This window comes from Littorina saxatilis, unplaced genomic scaffold (genome assembly GCF_037325665.1).
Source record: "Littorina saxatilis isolate snail1 unplaced genomic scaffold, US_GU_Lsax_2.0 scaffold_1172, whole genome shotgun sequence".
NCBI classification, from domain to species: domain Eukaryota; kingdom Metazoa; phylum Mollusca; class Gastropoda; order Littorinimorpha; family Littorinidae; genus Littorina; species Littorina saxatilis.
Window position 1 is genome coordinate 1 of NW_027129380.1, and position 21,302 is coordinate 21,302.

General features: G+C 42.7%; 1 protein-coding gene across 1 annotated transcript; it reads right to left on the reverse strand.

The window, feature by feature from the left end:
• Window positions 1-5,556: 5,556 nt before the first annotated feature.
• LOC138957645 (uncharacterized) lies at window positions 5,557-11,721 on the reverse strand. The gene is made up of 4 exons (XM_070328724.1): window positions 11,634-11,721; window positions 11,116-11,212; window positions 6,976-7,129; window positions 5,557-5,807 (listed from the first exon to the last, which is right to left on the reverse strand). The coding sequence occupies exons 2-4, from the start codon at window positions 11,198-11,200 to the stop codon at window positions 5,738-5,740; spliced, it is 309 nt and encodes a 102-aa protein (XP_070184825.1). The 5' UTR covers window positions 11,201-11,212; window positions 11,634-11,721; the 3' UTR covers window positions 5,557-5,737.
• Window positions 11,722-21,302: the final 9,581 nt, after the last annotated feature.

Below are 21,302 nucleotides of genomic sequence, written 5' to 3' on the forward strand. Positions count from 1 at the left end.
CTAACTCATTAATAAAGAGAGAAAATAAAACTGGGCTACATACATCGCCCTGTTTAACACCAAATGTACAATTAATATAATCCGTAAACTTTGCTCCACATCTCACTTTTATTTTTACATTATCATACATACTCTTCACACACCTAAAGAGTTTCCCTTTTATTCCGTTTTTTAACAGAATTGGCCAGAGCAAAGCTCTATTGATGGAATCAAACGCTTTCTCAAAATCTATAAAGGCAACATACAGCTTACGATTCAAAGAAAATTGTTTCTGTACAAAGGCCAAAAGTGTAAACATATGATCAATAGTGGAATAATTCTTCTTAAAACCAGCTTGATATTCCCCCGTACTGTTATTACATTCAATCCATTCTTGCAACCTGTTATTAATCACAGTACTATAGACCTTGCTACTAACATTACACAGCGAAATTCCACGATAATTATTTGGATCATTCACATCGCCTTTCTTAAACAAAGGGATAACAATGGACTCTGTCCAGCTTTCTGGAAATACACCCTTGGAAAACAAAAAATTAAACAAGTGTACCAAAAAGTCAATCCCTGGAGAAAAAACATTTTTCAACAGTTCTCCTATTATTCCATCAGGCCCAGCAGACTTTTGAGGTTTTAACTTTCTCATTGCAATCAAAACCTCTTTTTTTGAAATAGGACGATTCAAAATACCTTCATCGTCTTCATATTCTATTTCTTCAGCCTCAATTACATCTTTTTCCAATAATACTTTGAAATGCTGAAACCAGGTATCAACTGGTATGTTGTTCTTTATTTGTTTTCGTTTTGAGGATAATTTATGCATTATATTCCAAAATTCTTGTTGATCGTTTACAGATTCAATAAGTTTTTGTAATGTCAAATCATTATACAATCTTTTCTTTCTTTCTAACATGTTTTTATATTCCCGTCTGGCTAAACAATAAACATTGCGAGCGTGAATGTCTTCAGGCTGATTACATCTGCTTAACAACCTCCACACATTTTTTCGGGTTATTCTACACTCTTGATCGAACCAATCATCCGATTTATTATTTGACTTCAAATAAATTCTTTTCTTCATGCAGTCAGCACTTTCTTTAACACAAGTGTTAAATAATTCCAAAGCTCCATTCATATCAGATTCAATCATATTTTGGGCAGACTCTAACCTTGCACACATATCATCTGCACACATCAAATTCACATACGTTCCTGCCTTCTTGCTGTCCCACACATACTTTTCAATAAAGCAGTCTGCATTCTCACGCATATCATGATAAACATTATCACATGGGAACGTAACATGCAATTCAACTGGCATATGATCTGACTCAATCCGGCCAGCCACCAACAGTTCGCTCGAAGACAGAGTAATTGCAAATAAATCATTAGACAGCAAAAAATAATCATTAACACTACTCCCCCTCTCTGACATGTAGGTAAAACAGCCCTGCAAATCCCCATTACACACACCATTAAGAATACACAGTCCAAGTGCAGTGCACATATTTAACAAATATTTACCATAACTATTCAATATCTGATCTTGTGATTTTCGATTCCCGCAAACTGACTGACTTTTGTGCAATAAATCAAAAACATCATGATCTTGTAATACAGGCTGGGACATATTGGCTGAGAGAGAGAGAGAGAGAGAGAGAGAGAGAGAGAGAGAGAGAGAGAGAGAGAGAGAGAGAGAGAGAGAGAGAGAGAGAGAGAGAGAGAGAGAGAGAGAGAGAGAGAGAGAGAGAGGTTTATCTTTCGCTGGAGTATGCAGTGCCTTGGCGTTGCACATCTACTTAATTCCCAATCTGTATAAGAATAAGAATGTTACGAATAATCATTTAGCCCGAGTCCCTTAATTGACTCCAGGCGCTTTACAAATGCATACTACAACATAGAATTAATACCAAAAGCGTACAAATTACTGAGTAAAAAAAGTAACCCTAGCTACATTACACAAGCCATAACACACACACACACACACGCACACACACACACACACACACACACACACACACACACACACACACACACACACACACACACACATAAACACACACACACACCAGGGCCGGACCAAATGAGTTGTAAGGGGGGGGGGGTTCCTCCTTTTTTGGGGGAGGCGAAGGCGAAGGCGAAGGCGAATTTTTATTGCATCAAACACAATGTGTATGTACAAGGGGGAGAAATAGTTAGCATGTGAACAAAGTGGACTTGACCGTCCGGAAGCAAGGCAACTTAAAATCAACACCTAGCACAAGAAGTAAAAACAGAGAAGAAAAAAAAAAAAAAAAAAAAGCAAATCAGCGAAGTGGCGAAGCCACAAGCGCGCGCCTGCAAAGCAGGCGCGCGAACTAGGGGGGTCCGGGGGCATGCTCCCCGGAAAATTTTTGAAAAACGGTTAAAATCTGTGCAATCTGGTGCATTCTGGGCCTTGTTTTGAGGGTTAAGAGCAGCATTGTTTTGGTGCTAACTCTAGTAAAAAAAAAAACCCACTCAAAGCAAGGTACATGCATTTTCCGGGGGTGGGGTTACGGAACCCCTGGAACCCCCCCCCCTGGGCCCGGCCCTGCACACACACACACACACACACACACACACACACACACACACACACACACACACATACACACACACACACAAAAGAGAGAGAAAGAGAGCGAGAGAAAGAGAGAAAGACACACACACACACACACACACACACACACACACACACACACACACACACACACACACAGGGAGAGACACAGACACATACAGAGGGAGAGAGACACACACAGAGACACAGAGACAGATAGACAGAGAGAGAAAGAAAGAGACAGAGAGAGAGAGAGAGAAAGAGAGAGATAGAGCGAGAGACAGAAAGAGACACAGAGAGAGACAGACAGAAAGAGAGAGAAAGAGAGAGAGACACACACACACACAGAGACATAAAGAGAGAATTGAATTGAATTGAATTGAATTGAATTGAAATTTTTTTTACGAGGGTGACAGCATAAGCAATGTATACATGCTTCTTTTCATCCGGCCCTCGCCCATTGAGGGGTAACAAACAAGAAGAAATAAAAGATAAGTTTAACAATAGTACAAATGACATATTTACCATAATTAACATGTCAAGCAACCAATAAGACATTTTAAGATGCATTAGGATTCTTTAACAATGCTTGAAAATTATATATAACAGGGAAATATGTGTTTGTATAAAAAAAAAAAAATAAAAATATAAAAAAAATCCTTCATGAATTATATATAATCATGTTTTTCAATATAATCAGAGAGTACAGTTATATTTTGCCAGCTGCTTGATAATAGTTTTTATAAGTTTTGTAAAAGAAACAGCATGTAATATTCCTTGAATGATGTTTCATGAATTCGTAATTTAATTATATTTGGAATGGCGTTCCACATAATTGCTCCAGAATATGATAGACTCGACTTGTACAGGTCAATTCTTGGAGTTGGTGTAATTAATTTGTTACATTTTCTATAATGATTTATTTTGAAATTTGAGGCAATGAGTGTAGGGGCATTCCCTGACATAATTCTATGCATCATCACACCTTTGTTATATGCAAATCTATCTTTGATAGGAAGAATTTGCAATCGTTTATAATCAGTCATGGAAAGAGATGTATTTTTTAAAATAATTAATTTAACAGCTCTTCTATGTAAACTGCCCAAGTGTTTCAAAATATTTGCACTTGCAGAGTCCCACACTGTGGACGCATAGTCAATAGCTGACTGAATATGTGCCTGAAAAAACAGTTTTCTTGTGCGAAGGTCTAGAAAGTGGTTGATTTTTGATAACTGAAATATTTTTTTGGATGTGTTTTTACAAAGTGTATCTACATGTTTTGACCAAGACAGGTTATTGTCAATAGTTATTCCCAAGACTTTATGGCTATCAACTTCGGTAACATCTTGATTTCGTATTAGCAATGTCGGAAATTTAGATGTTAGATTTTGTCTTTTTTGCCTCGTGGTAAGTAGCATGCATTTAGTTTTATTTGGATTCAGTGACATATGGTTTAGTTCTGACCATTCAAGTAATCGTTCAATGTTTTCTTGGAGGATATTTGCTAGTTTATTAAGATCTTGGTGACTAGAATGAATTGTAGTATCATCTGCAAATAGTTCACACATGCATTTTACAAATAGAGGTAGGTCGTTTATATATATAGAAAATAGTAATGGACCAAGAATAGAACCTTGTGGTACTCCAAATCTTACTGTTTGCTTACAAGAGTATGATTGTTTCAGATAAGTACTTTGCTGTCTGTCTGACAGGAAAGATGTTAAAATGTTTATGGAATCTGTTGCAATTCCATAAATCTCAAGCTTTTTGATAAGGAGTTTATGGTCAATTAGGTCAAAAGCTTTAGCAAAGTCAACAAATAGAGCAGCACAGAACTGATTATTATTAATGTTTGTCAGCCATTGGTCTACTAAACTAATAAGCGCTGTTTGACATGAGTGTTTTTGCCTAAAACCTGATTGATTATCATGGATCAATTTATTGTTCTCAAAGTGAGAAAGGATGTGTTTATTGATATGTTTTTCAAGAGGCTTTGAAAGGATTGATAGAATTGACATTGGTCTATAATTTGAGGGATTTGTAGTATCTCCTGATTTAAAGAGAAGAATCACTTGAGCCTGTTTGAATTGTTTAGGAAAATAGCTTTTGTCAATACAAAGGTTATAGATAAATGTCAATGTATATGTGATTACTGGAGCTGCCATTTTTATAATTTTTGCATCCAGACCATCTATGTCACGTGTTCCGGTTTGTTTTAGATGCTGAAGATTAGAGTAAACATCCAGTATAGTCATTGGTGGCAGTGTATGCTGAAAATGTATCTGTTTTGAATTGCAGTATTCCTTTAAATGTTCTAAATTATTTGACTGTGTCCGATCACAAGAAATTACTTTATCAGCAATTTTTGAGAAATGGTCATTGAGTGTATCTGCAGAAATGTCAATTATTTGTGAAGATTTTGTTGAAGTTTCTTTGTTTGTGAGTTGGTTAATTGCTTTCCAAATAGATTTTGAATCTAGTTTAGATGTAATGAGATGTTGAAAATAATGTTGTTTACTTTTTCGTTTCAAGGAATTTACTTTATTTCTTTGTTGTGTGTACTCTTCGTGGGTACCATGTTGTTTTAAGAAGTCACGGTAATTTGCAGCATTTTCTATGTCTTGGTCGATCCATTTGGGTTTTTCTGTCTGCTTTACTCGACGTGTTTTCAGTGGTGCATGTTTATTGTAAATGATAATGAAAATAGATGTCCAAAGCTCTAAAGCTTCGTCAGGATTTGTAAAATTGTAAGTATTTGAAAGTGGGCTATTTTTGAGATCAGAAAAAAATGCACTTTCACTGAAATGAGAGAATGAACGATATGTAATAGAGAGAGAGAGAGAGAGAGAGAGAGAGAGAGAGAGAGAGAGAGAGAGAGAGAGAGAGAGAGAGAGAGAGAGAGAGAGAGAGAGAGAGAGAGAGAGAGAGAGAGAGAGAAAACAAATAACCTTTGAAAAGAAACGCCAAACACTGAGAACTTGTTTTCAGACGGTTCATTTTATTTGTCCAATCAGGTAACATAATGTGCCTTCCAATGGTGTTCCGATGAAAGCCGAAGAACCATTAACAAGACAAATTAGGCAAAAACATGCCATGTAGACGAACTTCATGATAGAAGAAGAACCATCAATTCACAGCTTCCATTCCCGCTGAATTTGCTCAGGGGTGGGGGGGTTGAGGGGGATTGGTAGGGCGTGGGGGTTCGGTGACGGCCGGGGCTTGCAGTTGGCTGAAACAGAACAAACATTGTACAGGTATATATTTTCAAGTATGCATCTTAGATTCAGTCACATTTAAAGTCCTCTGTAACAGAACAAACAATGTACAGGATTAGACTTTCAGTCACGTTCAAAGTCACCTTTTTCCAAGCAAGTGTACATGATTATTCAACAGTCTGGTCTGTCCATTTAAAAGTAACCATAGAATCACGTCCGCAAGTACTACGTGCGGTTTTCTTTCTGAAGGCACAGTTCCCGTTAAAGCAGTTCTGCTCACTATCTGAGAGAAATTCAAGTTGTACGCCCTCACAGCAAAGTTGTAACCCGACTTTAGATGAGATACACAAGTGTATGCGTGTTTAGGTGGTATCCGCCACCTGAACTTATGGCAGAATGACCGAGGTCTTTTATGTGCCACTGTGGTGACGTGGGGGTGAGAGATGGATACCGTCTCTGGGTCTGCACATAAAGTTGACCTGTGTCCGTCACGGCCCGGATTCTAACCAGCGACCTTTCGATCACAAGTCCAGTGCTCTACCACCTGAGCTACCCGGGCCCCCCACTCACTATCTCAAAACCCAGGCTTTTATATGGGATACAACCAACTTGGACACATAACAAATATCAAGATCCTGGCTGCTTGCGATGCACTCTTTTTTTGACAGATTAAATCAGTTCATTTAAACACAAAATCCTGCTTTACACAGGAAGCAGACTGCCTACTGAGTTTAGGAAAGTGTTCAAGTGGGCGGGTGGCCTTTTTCCGTGTAAACTCCTGGCCATATCTGATGTGGTGAGCTGAATCACTTTCATGGGAAGGTCTGTGTTGTTAAAGACGTTACGTGGAATAATACTCTGAGTGTGTGTGTGTGTGTGTGTGTGTGTGTGTGTGTGTGTGTGTGTTTGTGTGTGTGTTTGTATGTGTTTGTGTGTGTGTGTTTGTGTGTGTGTTTTTGTGTGTGTGTGTGTGTTTGTGTGTGTGTTTGTGCGCGCGTGTGTGTGTGTGTATGTGCGTCGTTGCTTGTGTGCGTGTTTGTGCGTGCGTGTGTGTGTGTGTGTAGGTCTGCTTGCGTGTGCGTGCGTGTGTGTGTTGGTGTGTGTGTGTGTGTGTGTGTGTTTCTCAGTGCGCGTGTGTTTCAATGCATTCATCAGTGATCTAATCTAAGGGAGAAAACTCACTGTCTGCACTCCTCTGTGCAGAGATGATCGGTCACTTGCTCATCGTGTCCGGCAGCCAGATCAAACATGGCATCGCATCTGGTTCCACAGTCTGTCTCGCTGATACCAGGGTTGTTTCTGATCAGAATTTCTACTTGAGCCATCACAAGATGATCTGTGGAAAACAAACGCAAAAAAGGGTGAAATTCAAGTATCACCAAGTGGCTCAAGAAAGTTTATCAGAGATGTGCAAAAACACGAGGGTATACGCTTTTAACCACAGAAAACAAGTCGCGTGAAGCGATAAAAAAAATCGTGTCAAATTGTCGGCCCAATACTAACAAATCAACACTAAAAAAAAAAATTAAAAAAAAGCCAACACAGGGACATTATGTAGCCTGAATCGGGTCCATCTCGTTTCCGCGAGGCATCCAAACGTAGTGCCTAGAATTAACCCATTTTCTTAACTTGTAAATTATATTTTTTCACAGTAAAAATAGGATGTCTATGTATATTATTGGATTCAGGAAATGATAAAGAATAAGATTAAATCATTTTTACATCAATAAATAAACAATAAAGAGAACAACAGCATATTAGTCGTTTGCAGAGGGGGGGGGGGCTTAAAATGGTGGATTTGAAATGCTTTTTGTCAGCTCTGAAGATATCATGGTTACAGCGAGTCCTTTGTAGTGAAGAAAAAGTAACTAAACTTCTACAAGCTCTGTGTCCACTTGTACATAACATTCACAAGAGAGGAGGTGAGTTTGGAAACATATTGATGCAAAGAGTTCAGAATCCTTTCTGGAGAGATGTTTTCAAACATTATAAGCATTTTGCATGCAAATGTGTCCCCATCTCCTTGAGTGATTTTGCTTCAGAGCGTCTGTATTATAATGTACATATTTGCATAGATAAAAAGGTTATTTTTAACAGGAATTGGATGGAAAACGGCATTATTACAGTCGGTCACTTGATGAGAACCGATGAGTTTTTGTCATATAACGATTTTAAATTGAAACATCCAAATTTACAACTGAATTTTGTTTTTTTCGAGGGCGTCATAAAAGATTAAAGTTGGATGCAGTTTTAAACAATGTTTTTCATATTGGTGATGATGTTGTATGGAAACAAATAGCTAAAGGTGGAGTAAAACATATAAATATCCATCTTGTGAAAAATTATGGCAATCTACAGTGCATGGAAAAATGGTCTAATTTATTGAATTTTGATGTAAATGTTAGAAAGGTGTTTTTGACAATAAGGCGAACTACACAAGACACATACCTAAGGTGGTTCCAATATAGAATACTACATAGAATTTTTCCCACTCAACGCCTGTTATTTTTGATGAAAATTTCTGACACATCACTATGTAGCTTTTGTACTCAGGAAGAGGAAACCTTATAACATTTGTTTTGGGAGTGCACAAGAGTCAAGTTTTTTGGTCTGATTTCACAGAGTGGTTATGCCTAAATTTCACACATTGCAGTAATTTGAATTTGTCAAAAGAGCTTGTCATTTTAGGGTATTTAGACAACTTTCATACGGATGCTGTTTTTGATTTGTTTATTCTCCTTGCCAAACAAAGTATATTTGGAGCCAAACTAAATAAGACAGTCCCAACACCAAATGTTTTTGTGAAAATTGTTAAACAAAGGTTTTTGATCGAAAAGTATAATGCTTGTGTAAATAATTATTATAGTAAATTTGCAAAGGATTGGTGTTTATATAGACACTTTTTTCATAGATGCCATAGGATAATTGTATTGATTGATTTTGTATGTACATTTTTGAATGTGATAACCCCTGACCCATTTATTCATGACATGTTATACAGTACTTGTATGCCGATAAGTAAACCCCGTGTATACTTGGAGGCTAAAGTGTGACCACCGTCCCCACCTCCCCTCCCCCAACCTCAGTTTCCCCCACCCCCACCCCCCTTCCATGTCCCCTGTCTTTTCAACAACCCACCCTACTGTCTATGTCTGTGTCTTGTCTAGGTATGGGCGTGTGTATGCGCTAAGACAGCCATACCTAATGTTGATAAACCCTCTGTATGCTGGATGTTATGTTGTGTTTATGTGTATATAAAAGAAATGAAATGTTAAAAAAAGAAACAAAACAAGTCGCGTAAGGCGAAAATACAATATTTAGTCAAGTAGCTGTCGAACTCACAGAATGAAACTGAACGCAATGCCATTTTTCAGCAAGACCGTATACTCGTAGCATCGTCAGTCCACCGCTCATGGCAAAGGCAGTGAAATTGACAAGAAGAGCGGGGTAGCAGTTGCGCTAAGAAGGATAGCACGCTTTTCTGTACCTCTCTTTGTTTTAACTTTCTGAGCGTGTTTTTAATCCAAACATATCATATCTATATGTTTTGGGAATCAGGAACCGACAAGGAATAAGATGAAAGTGTTTTTAAATTGATTTGGACAATTTAATTTTGATAATAATTTTTATATATTTAATTTTCAGAGCTTGTTTTTAATCCGAATATAACATATTTATATGTTTTTGGAATCAGCAAATGATGGAGAATAAGATAAAGGTAAATTTGGATCGTTTTATACATTTTTACTTTTTTTTACAATTTTCAGATTTTTAATGACCAAAGTCATTAATTAATTTTTAAGCCACCAAGCTGAAATGCAATACCGAAGTCCGGGCTTCGTCGAAGATTACTTGACCAAAATTTCAACCAATTTGGTTGAAAAATGAGGGCGTGACAGTGCCGCCTCAACTTTCACGAAAAGCCGGATATGACGTCATCAAAGACATTTATCAAAAAAATGAAAAAAACGTTCGGGGATTTCATACCCAGGAACTCTCGTGTCAAATTTCATAAAGATCGGTCCAGTAGTTTAGTCTGAATCGCTCTACACACACACACACACAGACAGACAGACACACGCACATACACCACGACCCTCGTTTCGATTCCCCCTCGATGTTAAAATATTTAGTCAAAACTTGACTAAATATAAAAAGAAGATACATTTATCACAAACAAATAAAACCTAAAAATCATAATTAAAAAAATACAAACAATAAACCTTGTATTTACTATTATCAAGCAGACAGTGTAGTGGAGATTTATTATCTTGTAGATAATGACTTTTTATGTGAAACAATTCATTATTTGAGTAAATAATCAAGTGTTTAATAGAATATTAAAATAAAAGCTTTATTTTGTGGAAAAAAATCAATGAAAAAAATAATAAGGTAATTCATTGTTATCAGTTTCTGGATAAATTAACTGTTTGTGTGTGGTCTAAAACAAAACAAACAAATTATTTAACTAAATACACCAATGCGAACAAACAAAAACCCACATCATTTCTTAACAAACGGATTGCCATACCTTTTCGTTTCCGAGATGAACTGAATTTGTAAGTCGGGATTATTAATTTTGCTTCCGTTTCAACACGTCACCCTGCTTCTCTCCGTCTGAAAGCTATGGTAACAGCTCCCATGGTATGGAGATAATAAACTATATTGCTATTTCATATGTTACGTAAATTTGCATTGGTCAATTAGGCAAAACTGGGCTCATTGCAAAAGTGGTATCGACGACATTTCCGTCGATATCAGTTTTGATATCGATGACTTCTTTATTGCTTCACTTCAGAAACAAAGACACCTAAATTTGAAAACAATAACAAAAATATGACAATGTTGTTTTCCCCGAATTTAGTTGAGCAAGTGACGAATTACTTTTTGAAAGAAAAGACATTTGAAAATACTGGAAAGTACAAGGAAAGAGTGAACAAAAAGAAATAATAATAAGAGGAAGGGATATGGAACAGCCCAAACTGAGTCTTCACAGTCAATACAAAATGTCCGGCGAAATAGCAATATATCTAACATTGACGGACTGTATGAGGATACTTTTTGCTATGAATAATGTTTCGACAGTGATATCAAAATCGAGACCTGACCCACAGACCTATTATAAGATATCATCACACAGTCCGTCAATAGTAAGTAAGAATACTACAACAAAAGGAAAGGATGGAGGTAAGCCTTTACTATCTGAGACTTATTATTTCTGTGAAAAATAGTGCGTCGTGAAGTTCTGTCCCTTCAAATTAGGCCTACAGTACGCATAGCATACTTCACAGTCAAACTTCTGCTTCACATATCAAAACTTACGCAGGGGGTCGTCATTGTCAAAGCCAGGGCGGTGGTTCTGTGCAAAAGCCACCGCAACCAGAGCGAGAAGGATGACGCACTTCATGATGACAATTGTCTGAAACAATGACGTCATGACATGAAAAATAGTCCCTATTTGAATAATTGTGCAATTCAAAAAGTACACACACACGCATACATATACAAAACACACAAAACCGCGCACACATACACGCGTGCGCGCACGCACGCACACACCGACACACACACACCGACACACACACACACACACACACACACAACACACACACCACACACACACACACACACACACACACACACACACACACACACACCGCCTTGTCTTGCGCAATGTAGTTTATGTATCACCGACTTAAATGATGTAGCTACTAAACATAAATACTAATAAGCTGTCTTCAATTTTGAAATGAAGTAGAAGTGTAGATAGTAAACAAACACACATCTGTCTTCAAGCAAGTAAAAGTAAACGTCGTAGTGTGAAACAAATTGCAGCTTACCTTCTGTATCTTGTAGCTATTGGTCAGGAAATATGCCACTGGTTTGTTGAATAAATTCTCTGAACATTGCTACCAGTATATAAAGAAGTCAGTTCCATAGGCGTGGTTTGTATACGCCCGGGAAAAAAATAAGACCTTTTATGACGTCATTTTTTAGTCCAGGGGAGTAGTTTCCAGCCAATGCTATCGTGTGTATACTCTGTATTTGGGCGAGACTTTCTATCGGCGTTTTCATTTTTTTAATATTATAAGCGATATCTGGCTATTTTTTTTCCTTTTTACATGTAGTCAAGTTTTGACTGAATGTTTTAACATAGACGGGGAATCGAGACGAGGGTCGTGGTGTTTGTATGTGTGTGTGTGTGTGTGTGTGTGTGTGTGTGTGTGTGTGTATGTGTGTGTGTGTGTGTATGTGTGTGTGTGTGTGTGTGTGTGTGTGTCTGTGTGTATTTGTCGAGCGATTCAGACAAAACTACTGCACCGATCTTCATGAAACTTGACATGAGAGTTTCTGAGTCTAATATCTACACCTTTTTTTTTCTTTTTTTTGATAAATGTCTTTGATGACGTAATATCCGGCTTTTTGTGATTGTCACGTTTCAATATATCACTTAAGGTGATTATGAACCGGTTAATTACTACTAATTAACTAACCACACCACGACCCACTCTCGCAGTCATACAATTAAATAGAGTCAACAAAAGTATAAGTTTCAGACGCCTGTTTATGTATAAACTCTCCACCTCCCTCGAGCCTTCACTCAAAATATGTTCCTTTTACGTTCTCAACACGTAAAAAAACAGTGTTCACTGACAAAATGCCAGTAGTATATAGAAAATTATAGTAACACGCTGAACCCGTGTAAATACAGTCAAAATGAGAATGTTCTGTTCAAAAAGCTCTAGTTCATGCAGGGGTCACACACCCCACGTTGTCACTACTCCAATGAAATCATAGATACGAAAAGACAACGGTGGTCAACGGGGTGCGTACGACATGGTGCACTTAGCTTTATCTCTGCTGCTGCTGCTTAGCCGGTATGCTGGTTAGTCGGTTCGCTGGTTAGCCGGTCCGCTGGTTAGCCGGTTCGCTGGTTAGCCGGTCCGCTGGTTAGCCGGTCTCCTGGTTAGCCGGTCTCCTGGTTAGCGTAGCTTCAACAGGTCCCGCCAAAGTCAGCCGTGCAGATGTTACAGGAACTCGAAACGAACGAATCGGATCGAACGAACGAACGAAGGCTGCAAACAGAAAGCATCGGTGCACTAAACATGTCAGCTACCCCTCACCCACCACCTTAAAACATGTCATCTTTAAATATCTCATCGAGCACGTGGGCCTGCACAAAACGGACTTTTTACAACAACAAAACAGCCATTTTCCGTCCTTCTCTCCCTATCTGCAAAAACCATATACAGATTAGTATTTTAGCGTCACAGAGAGTAAATTATGCGCTAACCTGGAAAGAACAACAGAGAGTATTTCATTCCACAACACAGACTCATCAACAGCGTTAAATAATGATTTATTACCTCAAAAGCCTATGATTGTACTCTCAATGGAAGCAAAGTCCGCCTCCTCCCTGGAACAGTCTCTGTTCGTCAACAGTGACCAAAAACCTCCAGAACCCCTTGTCGAATCCTTATGCGAAAGCCATCGCCGACGAAGGAATGTTGACGACTTGTCCTCAGCAAAATATGTGGCAGTGTGAAGGAAATAACCGGTGGAAGCTCCCCTAGAGTGCCGAATACAATATTCGGTGAAAAACCATCATACTCTAGAAACTGTGTATTAGATCCTTCCCCTTCTGCCGCTGGGTGTCAAGTGCCCCGTACTCGTGTCTCTGTCAGACAACCTAGCCAAAATACACGTGACTGACCTTGTCACAAAACCAGTCCAGCTATACACAATTCTGCCTCCCCAAGCAGAAAAAAGACACGAGAAACTCAATCCCTGAAAATCCCGTGTGCGCTGTCAGCGAAAAACCGTCAGCCCTATGATAGCAGAAACCCGCACTGTGAAGCTCGTGTGTTTCAAAACATCCGTGCTCGTAGAGCACTGTCAGCAAACTCTGCTGTGTCCAATATCACGCACAGGCGCTTTCTATCATAACCGACCAAGAACAGGCACTCCACTGAGTGACGCTTTCCTGGTCTCTGTCACCCGATCGTGACACACCTCCCCTCTTCAAGACGAAACCTCGGTTTCGCTCACAGTCATGTTCTCCTCTACAGCCCGAGAGAGAAAGTCAGCTCCAACATTGTTGGCGCCCGGAATGACGCGTACCGTGAATTGGTACGGTTGGAGAATCAACGCCCAGCGCATAAGTCTGGCGTTTGCCAACCTTGCAACCTGAAGATATTGCAGAGGTTGATGGTCCGTCTCCAGACAGAAAGGTCGTCCGTACAGGTACGCTTCGAACTTCTGGATGCCCCAGACAATGGCGAGACACTCGCGTTCAACCGTTGCATACGCTGCCTCGGCCGAGGTCAGCTTACGGCTGGCGAAGCAAACAGGGTGCAAAAACCCCTCTGTCTCCTGAAGCAACACTGCCCCAAGTCCCTTCCCTGAAGCGTCTGTCCTCAGCACGAAGTCCTTGTTCAGGTCTGGTAGTCGGAGAATAGGCTGACTGGTGAGTCGCCTCTTCAGGGTGTTGAATGCGGAGCTGCATTCCTCAGTCCACACTACAACGGTCGGTTGTAGTTTCTTGGTAAGGTTGGTCAGTGGTAGTGCGATTTCGGCAAAGTGCGGGATGAAGCGTCTGTAGAAGCTGGCTAGGCCCAGGAAAGACCTGACTTCTTTCTTCGTGCGCGGTGGCTCCGCCTCCCGAATCTTCTGGATCTTGTCGTCCTCTGGAACGAGCAATCCCTCGCCGACAACATGACCCAGGAAAGACAATTCCCGAAATCCCAAGAAGCACTTGGACGGTTTAGCTCCCAGATTTCCGTCCTTCAACCTTCCGAACACGTCGCGCAGGGCGTCGAGATGTTCAGTCCATGTCTCTGTCGCGATCAGCACATCGTCGATGAAACTGCTGATGTCCTCGCGTTTCAAAGGTTCCAAAAGTTTCCTCATCATGCGAGTGAAGACGGCACCTGCATTCTGTAGACCAAAAGGCATGACTGTCCACTGGAACTGGCCGAATGGAGTGGTAAATGCAGTCTTTGGGCGATCTTCCTCGGCAACTGGGATTTGCCAGTACCCCTTGGTGAGGTCCAGTTTGGAAAAGTACTTGGCCTTGGCCAAGTGACTGAAGAGGTAGTCCACATCAGGCATGGGTTCCGCGTCAAACGCCGTAATCTTGTTCAGCTTCCGGTAGTCGACACAGAACCTGACGCGTCCATCCTTCTTCTTCACCAGCACAATTGGTGAACTGTAGGGAGAGTTCGCTGGCTCGATGACGCCCAACTTCGTCATGTCGGCGATTTCCTTTCTGACCACCTCCTTCTGGGCATGAGGCATGGGATACTGCTTCGTCCTCACTGGCTGCTTCTCCAGCAAGTCGAAGGTAAACTCCTCTAAATGCGTCTGAAGTGGTATGTCTGTAAGGACCCGTGCTGCATCCTTCAGGATCTCTTGCAGGTCCGCCTGCTGGTCGTCCCCAAGATCAGGTGAGATGTGCACGTCCGTGTGATCCTCACTAGCCTCCAGCGGACAAACTGGTACACGTCCTCCTCCCTGTTCTTCCGTTGTCTCGTCCATCACGACAGCAACTGCTTCTGTCACTTTGTCCTTTTCCCCGTAGGCAGTCCTCTCTATGTAGGCGCGCAGCAGGTTGGCGTGGTACAGGCGTGCTTTCCCGTTCATGACGATCCTGTAGTCGTTCTGGCCCACCTTCGCTGTCACCTCAAAAGGTCCTTGCCACTGCAGTTGTAACTTGTTGTGTTTGACAGGTAGAAGTAGCAACACCCGTTCTCCAATCTTGAAGCTGCGCGGCCGTGCCTTGCGGTCGAATCCTCGCGCGTAACGCTGTGCTGCTCTCCCCAGGTTCTCTTGAGCCAGTTTGCAGGTCTCTTCAATCCTGTTCCTGAGTTCTACGATGTAGGTCGCTGTCGTTTGCACCTCCTCGTCAGCTTCTTCGTCCGTCCAAGCCTGACGCAGGATAGCCATGGGACCGCGTACCTGTCTGCCGTACAACAACTCAAATGGGGAAAAGCCCAAGCTCTCCTGAGGAACCTCGCGGTATGCAAAAAGCAATGCTGGGATGTACCTGTCCCACGTGCGTGGTTTCTCCTGAGCTAGTTTCCTCAGCATGGTCTTCAAGGTGCCATTGAACCTTTCCACCAGTCCGTTGCACTGAGCATGGTAAGGAGTGGTGAAGTGCTGCTCCAGTGATAGCAGTCGTGCTGCCTCCGCCATCACTCCTCCCGTGAACTGCGTGCCTCTGTCGGTGAGTACCTCTGATGGAATTCCCAGCCGGGACCACATAGTAACCAGAGCCTCAGCTACTCGCGTGGCTTCAATCGATTTCAGAGGGATCGCCTCTGGGTATCGAGTAGCGTAGTCCACCATGGTCAAAATGTATCTGTTTCCGTCCTCAGACGCAGGCAAGATGGGCCCGATGATGTCCACTGCCACCCGACGAAAGGGTTCGTCGATGAGCGGCATCTTCTCTAAGGGGACCTTCCTCACCCTTCCTTTGGCAACCACCTTCTGGCACTTATCGCAGGACGCACAGAAACGTCGGACATCCGTGCAGATGCCTGGCCAGTAAAAGTGGCGCCAGACACGATCCGTGGTCTTCTTGGTACCAAGATGACCTCCCAGAATCGAGTCGTGTGCCGTTGCCATGACACCCTCGCGAAACTCGCGAGGCACGACAACCTGTTTGAATGCACCTTCCTTGTTGCTGAACTCACGGTAGAGCAACTTCTTGTCCCTGAGGAACCTTGCCCTCCCATGCTTCCCGCTCAGCTTCACCTTCCCCGACTTCGCGTGCTCCCGAGGAGTAGCTAAGGTCGGGTCAGAATCCTGAGCCTTCGCGAGAAGCGCGGGGGTCACGTTCCCCAGGGCAGCTCGTGCAGCAGGTAGGGGTTTGAGAGGTTTGTCCTCTCGCTCCGCCTGTGCCCGCGTGAGCACTGAAATGACGTCGGGAGACCGGTAAACGGGAACCTCCCTGGTGACGCCGTCCACAAACTGAACCCGGTTTCCAATGAGCAGGTCGCATGGAGGATCGTCCATGACGACGGCCACAATGGTCCCCGTGAACAACGGTGTTACGACCTTGATCACTGCCGTGTTCAAGTCGTAAGCGTGAGATGCCTCGGCCATTCTCACCCTGATGCTGTCTCCTGTGTAGGCCATGGCTGGAACTAGACTCGCCCGAACCACTATCATGTCTGCTCCTGTGTCCCGCAGACCTTCGCCCTTCACTCCGTTAACGTAGACGTTGCAGTGGGGCTGGAAATGTTTCCTGGAGCACGGAACGCAGAGTTGTGGGATGGTGCATGAGCTCGTGACGTCCCTGAACTCCTCACTGCCAACGAAGTGGACCCCCTTCTGGTCAGCCTGTCTCCTGTGGCAGTCCTTCTTCACGTGGCCCCGCTTGTTGCAGTAGTAACACTGGATGTCAGTTCTGGAACTTGATCCTTTGTGTCCCTGATCGTCCTTCCCGTCCTTGGGTCCTGAAGAACCCGAATTTCCCGATTTTCCCGGCCGTGAGCCTGAAGATTTGCCGGAGATCGCCTGGGCGTTCTCGTGTACTCTGATCCAGTCGGCTGCCTCCTGAGTAGTCTTAGGCTGGTGTTCCTGCACAAAGGTCACCACCTCAGGTCGCAGGCTGGACATCAGTTGTTCCATGACGATGAGGTCGGCAAGGTCGTCGACGGTCCAGTCCTTCTCGGCCATCTCCACCCAGCGCCGCAGGTAGAGATTAAGGCGTGCCACAAACTGATGACTCAGCTCGCCGCTCAGTCTCTTGCTGTTACGCAGACGTCGTCTGTAGGCTTCAGCAGTCAGGTTGAAGCGCTGGAGTAACGCCTTCTTAAGTGCCTGATAGTCTCTCGCCTCGTCGTCCTCCAAAGCGTTGTAGAGCTGCAATGCGCGTCCTTTCAAGCAGGTGCTAAGGCGGCTAGCCCACGTGGCCTCTTCCCACTTCTGGTCAGATGCAATGCGCTCAAACCGGCGTAAAAAGTCGTCGAGCTCGTCCTTGTCATCGTCGAACGTCGGCAGTCTCGTACGGTCGGCAACAAACGTCGGCGCGCTAGCCTGAGTAAGCGTACCTTTCTCGGCCTGTAGCCTAGCTAGTTCTAGCTGGTGATCGCGTTCGGCCTGTTTGTCCTGTCTGTCACGTTCGGCCTGTCGTTCTTGTCTCTCAAGTTCAGCCTGTTCTTTCTCTTTCCGTTCCTGTCTGTCTCGCTCTCTTTCTTGTCTGTCAAGTTCGGCCTGTCGTTCGGCCTGTCGCTCCCTTTCTTGTCTGTCTCGTTCATCTTTCTCTTTCCGTTCTTGTCTGTCACGTTCGTCTTTCTTTTCCTGTCTGTCACGTTCGTCTTTCTCTTTCTTGTCCTGTCTGTCCCGTTCGGCCTGTCGTTCTTGTCTGTCAAGCTCTTCTTTTCTCGTCTGTCGCTCTATGTCTTCTTTACGTTCTAACTCCTTGCGCTTAAGCAAACTACGCGCTCTAACGCGTGCGTCTCGCTCAGTCGGTTGCTCACTACCAGGAGTCTCGAAAGTTATTCTCCTCGTCGGAGGTCCCCCTGTAGCCATGGTTAGTTTTAGCAAAGCTTTATTACCAAAGTAAGTCTAACGCAGCTATAGCTAGAACACGCGGTGATGAAAGCGGTGGATAAAAAAATCCAGCAACCGGAAAATGCAGAAGAAAAATCCAAACGGTGTAGAACAAAACGCGTAGCCTACTTTATGGCTGCTTTTTGCGGTAAAACAAAATGTTTCCCACAGCCGTGGCCTATTTTATCGGCTGCTTTTTGCGGTGAAACAGAGTGTCTCCCACAGCCTTGGTTAGGACAGAAGTCCTCGGACCCTTCCCCCCCAAAAATTCCAACAAAGTCAAAATATGGAGAAAAATCCAAGTAAAACAAGACTATAGAAATGTAACCTGTTACAGAATGCGAAACAACAATGTAGAGAAAACTGAGTAAAACGAATAACAAATCCGCTAACCCCGCTCAGCTCTCTGCAACGGAAAACTATGAACGTACAACAACAAAGATTCACAAACAAAGGAAAGGGAAGTAATCACAGTTAGCGCATACAATAACTCACAAATTACAATTTACATTTCCTGCAAGATGTGAATCGCTTAAGGTGTGGTATATGATCAAAACTATACAAAAAAGGGTAGCACCAAGCAGAAAATAAGTCGAGCACTGACGAGATTATCTGCTCTTAGTTATCCTTAATTGGTGGGTCTTTATCAGTTGGAAATTAACTGAGTAAATCCCGGCTTGGCCCCCATGTGTCACGTTTCAATATATCACTTAAGGTGATTATGAACCGGTTAATTACTACTAATTAACTAACCACACCACGACCCACTCTCGCAGTCATACAATTAAATAGAGTCAACAAAAGTATAAGTTTCAGACGCCTGTTTATGTATAAACTCTCCACCTCCCTCGAGCCTTCACTCAAAATATGTTCCTTTTACGTTCTCAACACGTAAAAAAACAGTGTTCACTGACAAAATGCCAGTAGTATATAGAAAATTATAGTAACACGCTGAACCCGTGTAAATACAGTCAAAATGAGAATGTTCTGTTCAAAAAGCTCTAGTTCATGCAGGGGTCACACACCCCACGTTGTCACTACTCCAATGAAATCATAGATACGAAAAGACAACGGTGGTCAACGGGGTGCGTACGACATGGTGCACTTAGCTTTATCTCTGCTGCTGCTGCTTAGCCGGTATGCTGGTTAGTCGGTTCGCTGGTTAGCCGGTCCGCTGGTTAGCCGGTTCGCTGGTTAGCCGGTCCTCTGGTTAGCCGGTCTCCTGGTTAGCCGGTCTCCTGGTTAGCGTAGCTTCAACAGGTCCCGCCAAAGTCAGCCGTGCAGATGTTACAGGAACTCGAAACGAACGAATCGGATCGAACGAACGAACGAAGGCTGCAAACAGAAAGCATCGGTGCACTAAACATGTCAGCTACCCCTCACCCACCACCTTAAAACATGTCATCTTTAAATATCTCATCGAGCACGTGGGCCTGCACAAAACGGACTTTTTACAACAACAAAACAGCCATTTTCCGTCCTTCTCTCCCTATCTGCAAAAACCATATACAGATTAGTATTTTAGCGTCACAGAGAGTAAATTATGCGCTAACCTGGAAAGAACAACAGAGAGTATTTCGTTCCACAACACAGACTCATCAACAGCGTTAAATAATGATTTATTACCTCAAAAGCCTATGATTGTACTCTCAATGGAAGCAAAGTCCGCCTCCTCCCTGGAACAGTCTCTGTTCGTCAACAGTGACCAAAAACCTCCAGAACCCCTTGTCGAATCCTTATGCGAAAGCCATCGCCGACGAAGGAATGTTGACGACTTGTCCTCAGCAAAATATGTGGCAGTGTGAAGGAAATAACCGGTGGAAGCTCCCCTAGAGTGCCGAATACAATATTCGGTGAAAAACCATCATACTCTAGAAACTGTGTATTAGATCCTTCCCCTTCTGCCGCTGGGTGTCAAGTGCCCCGTACTCGTGTCTCTGTCAGACAACCTAGCCAAAATACACGTGACTGACCTTGTCACAAAACCAGTCCAGCTATACACAATTCTGCCTCCCCAAGCAGAAAAAAGACACGAGAAACTCAATCCCTGAAAATCCCGTGTGCGCTGTCAGCGAAAAACCGTCAGCCCTATGATAGCAGAAACCCGCACTGTGAAGCTCGTGCGTTTCAAAACATCCGTGCTCGTAGAGCACTGTCAGCAAACTCTGCTGTGTCCAATATCACGCACAGGCGCTTTCTATCATAACCGACCAAGAACAGGCACTCCACTGAGTGACGCTTTCCTGGTCTCTGTCACCCGATCGTGACAGTGATTGTTGAGGCAGCACTGTCGCGCCCTCATTTGTTTTAACCAAATTGATCGATAATTTTGGTCAAGCAATGTTTGACTCAGTCCGGATTTTGGTATTGCATTTCAGCTCAGAAGCTTAACAATTATTTAAATTAATTTGCTCATTAAAGTTGTCATTAGAAACGATTTTCTACTTACAGATTCAAACCGTCGCGATATAACCCTACGTGGTTGAAAACGACGTTAAACACCAAATAAAGTAAAGTTACAGATTAAAAATGTATTGCATTGTATTCCTCGTTTTCTCCTGAATTCAAAAATATATAGATATGTTATGTTTATTTGAAAAACGCGCTCAGAATTAAAGAAAACAGGTCGAGTATAATGTTCGCATGCTTCGCGGAGACGAGCGTGACCCGTCTCGGTGTTCGGGGAAGTTTAGCCGAGACTATTTGAATGTAGTGTCGGCGATGACTGGTTTTTGTGTGTGTTTATCTTGCAGTTTGATACCTACAGATTGACCAAATGTGTTTATATCGCTTCACGCTACTTGTTTCCTTTTCTGAAAATCAAGGGCGCAGTACTTTACCTGTCCGCCTGGGTGTCAGCTGATTCGTACCTTGTTTGTTTGTGTGTCTCTACCCGCCTGCCTGCCATGCCTGTCTGTATGTCTCTCTGCATGCGTGCGTGGGTGTGTGCG

What these genes read in the sequence shown, in the direction of transcription:
- LOC138957645 (XM_070328724.1), bottom strand. Translation starts at nt 11,200, where the DNA reads ATGAAGTGCGTCATCCTTCTCGCTCTGGTTGCGGTGGCTTTTGCACAG. An exon ending in TGACAATGACGACCCCCTGC is followed by an intron (nt 7,130 to 11,115) that starts GTAAGTTTTGAT and finishes TGTTTTCCACAG; the next exon opens with ATCATCTTGTGATGGCTCAA. An exon ending in TGCACAGAGGAGTGCAGACA is followed by an intron (nt 5,808 to 6,975) that starts GTGAGTTTTCTC and finishes GTTCTGTTTCAG; the next exon opens with CCAACTGCAAGCCCCGGCCG.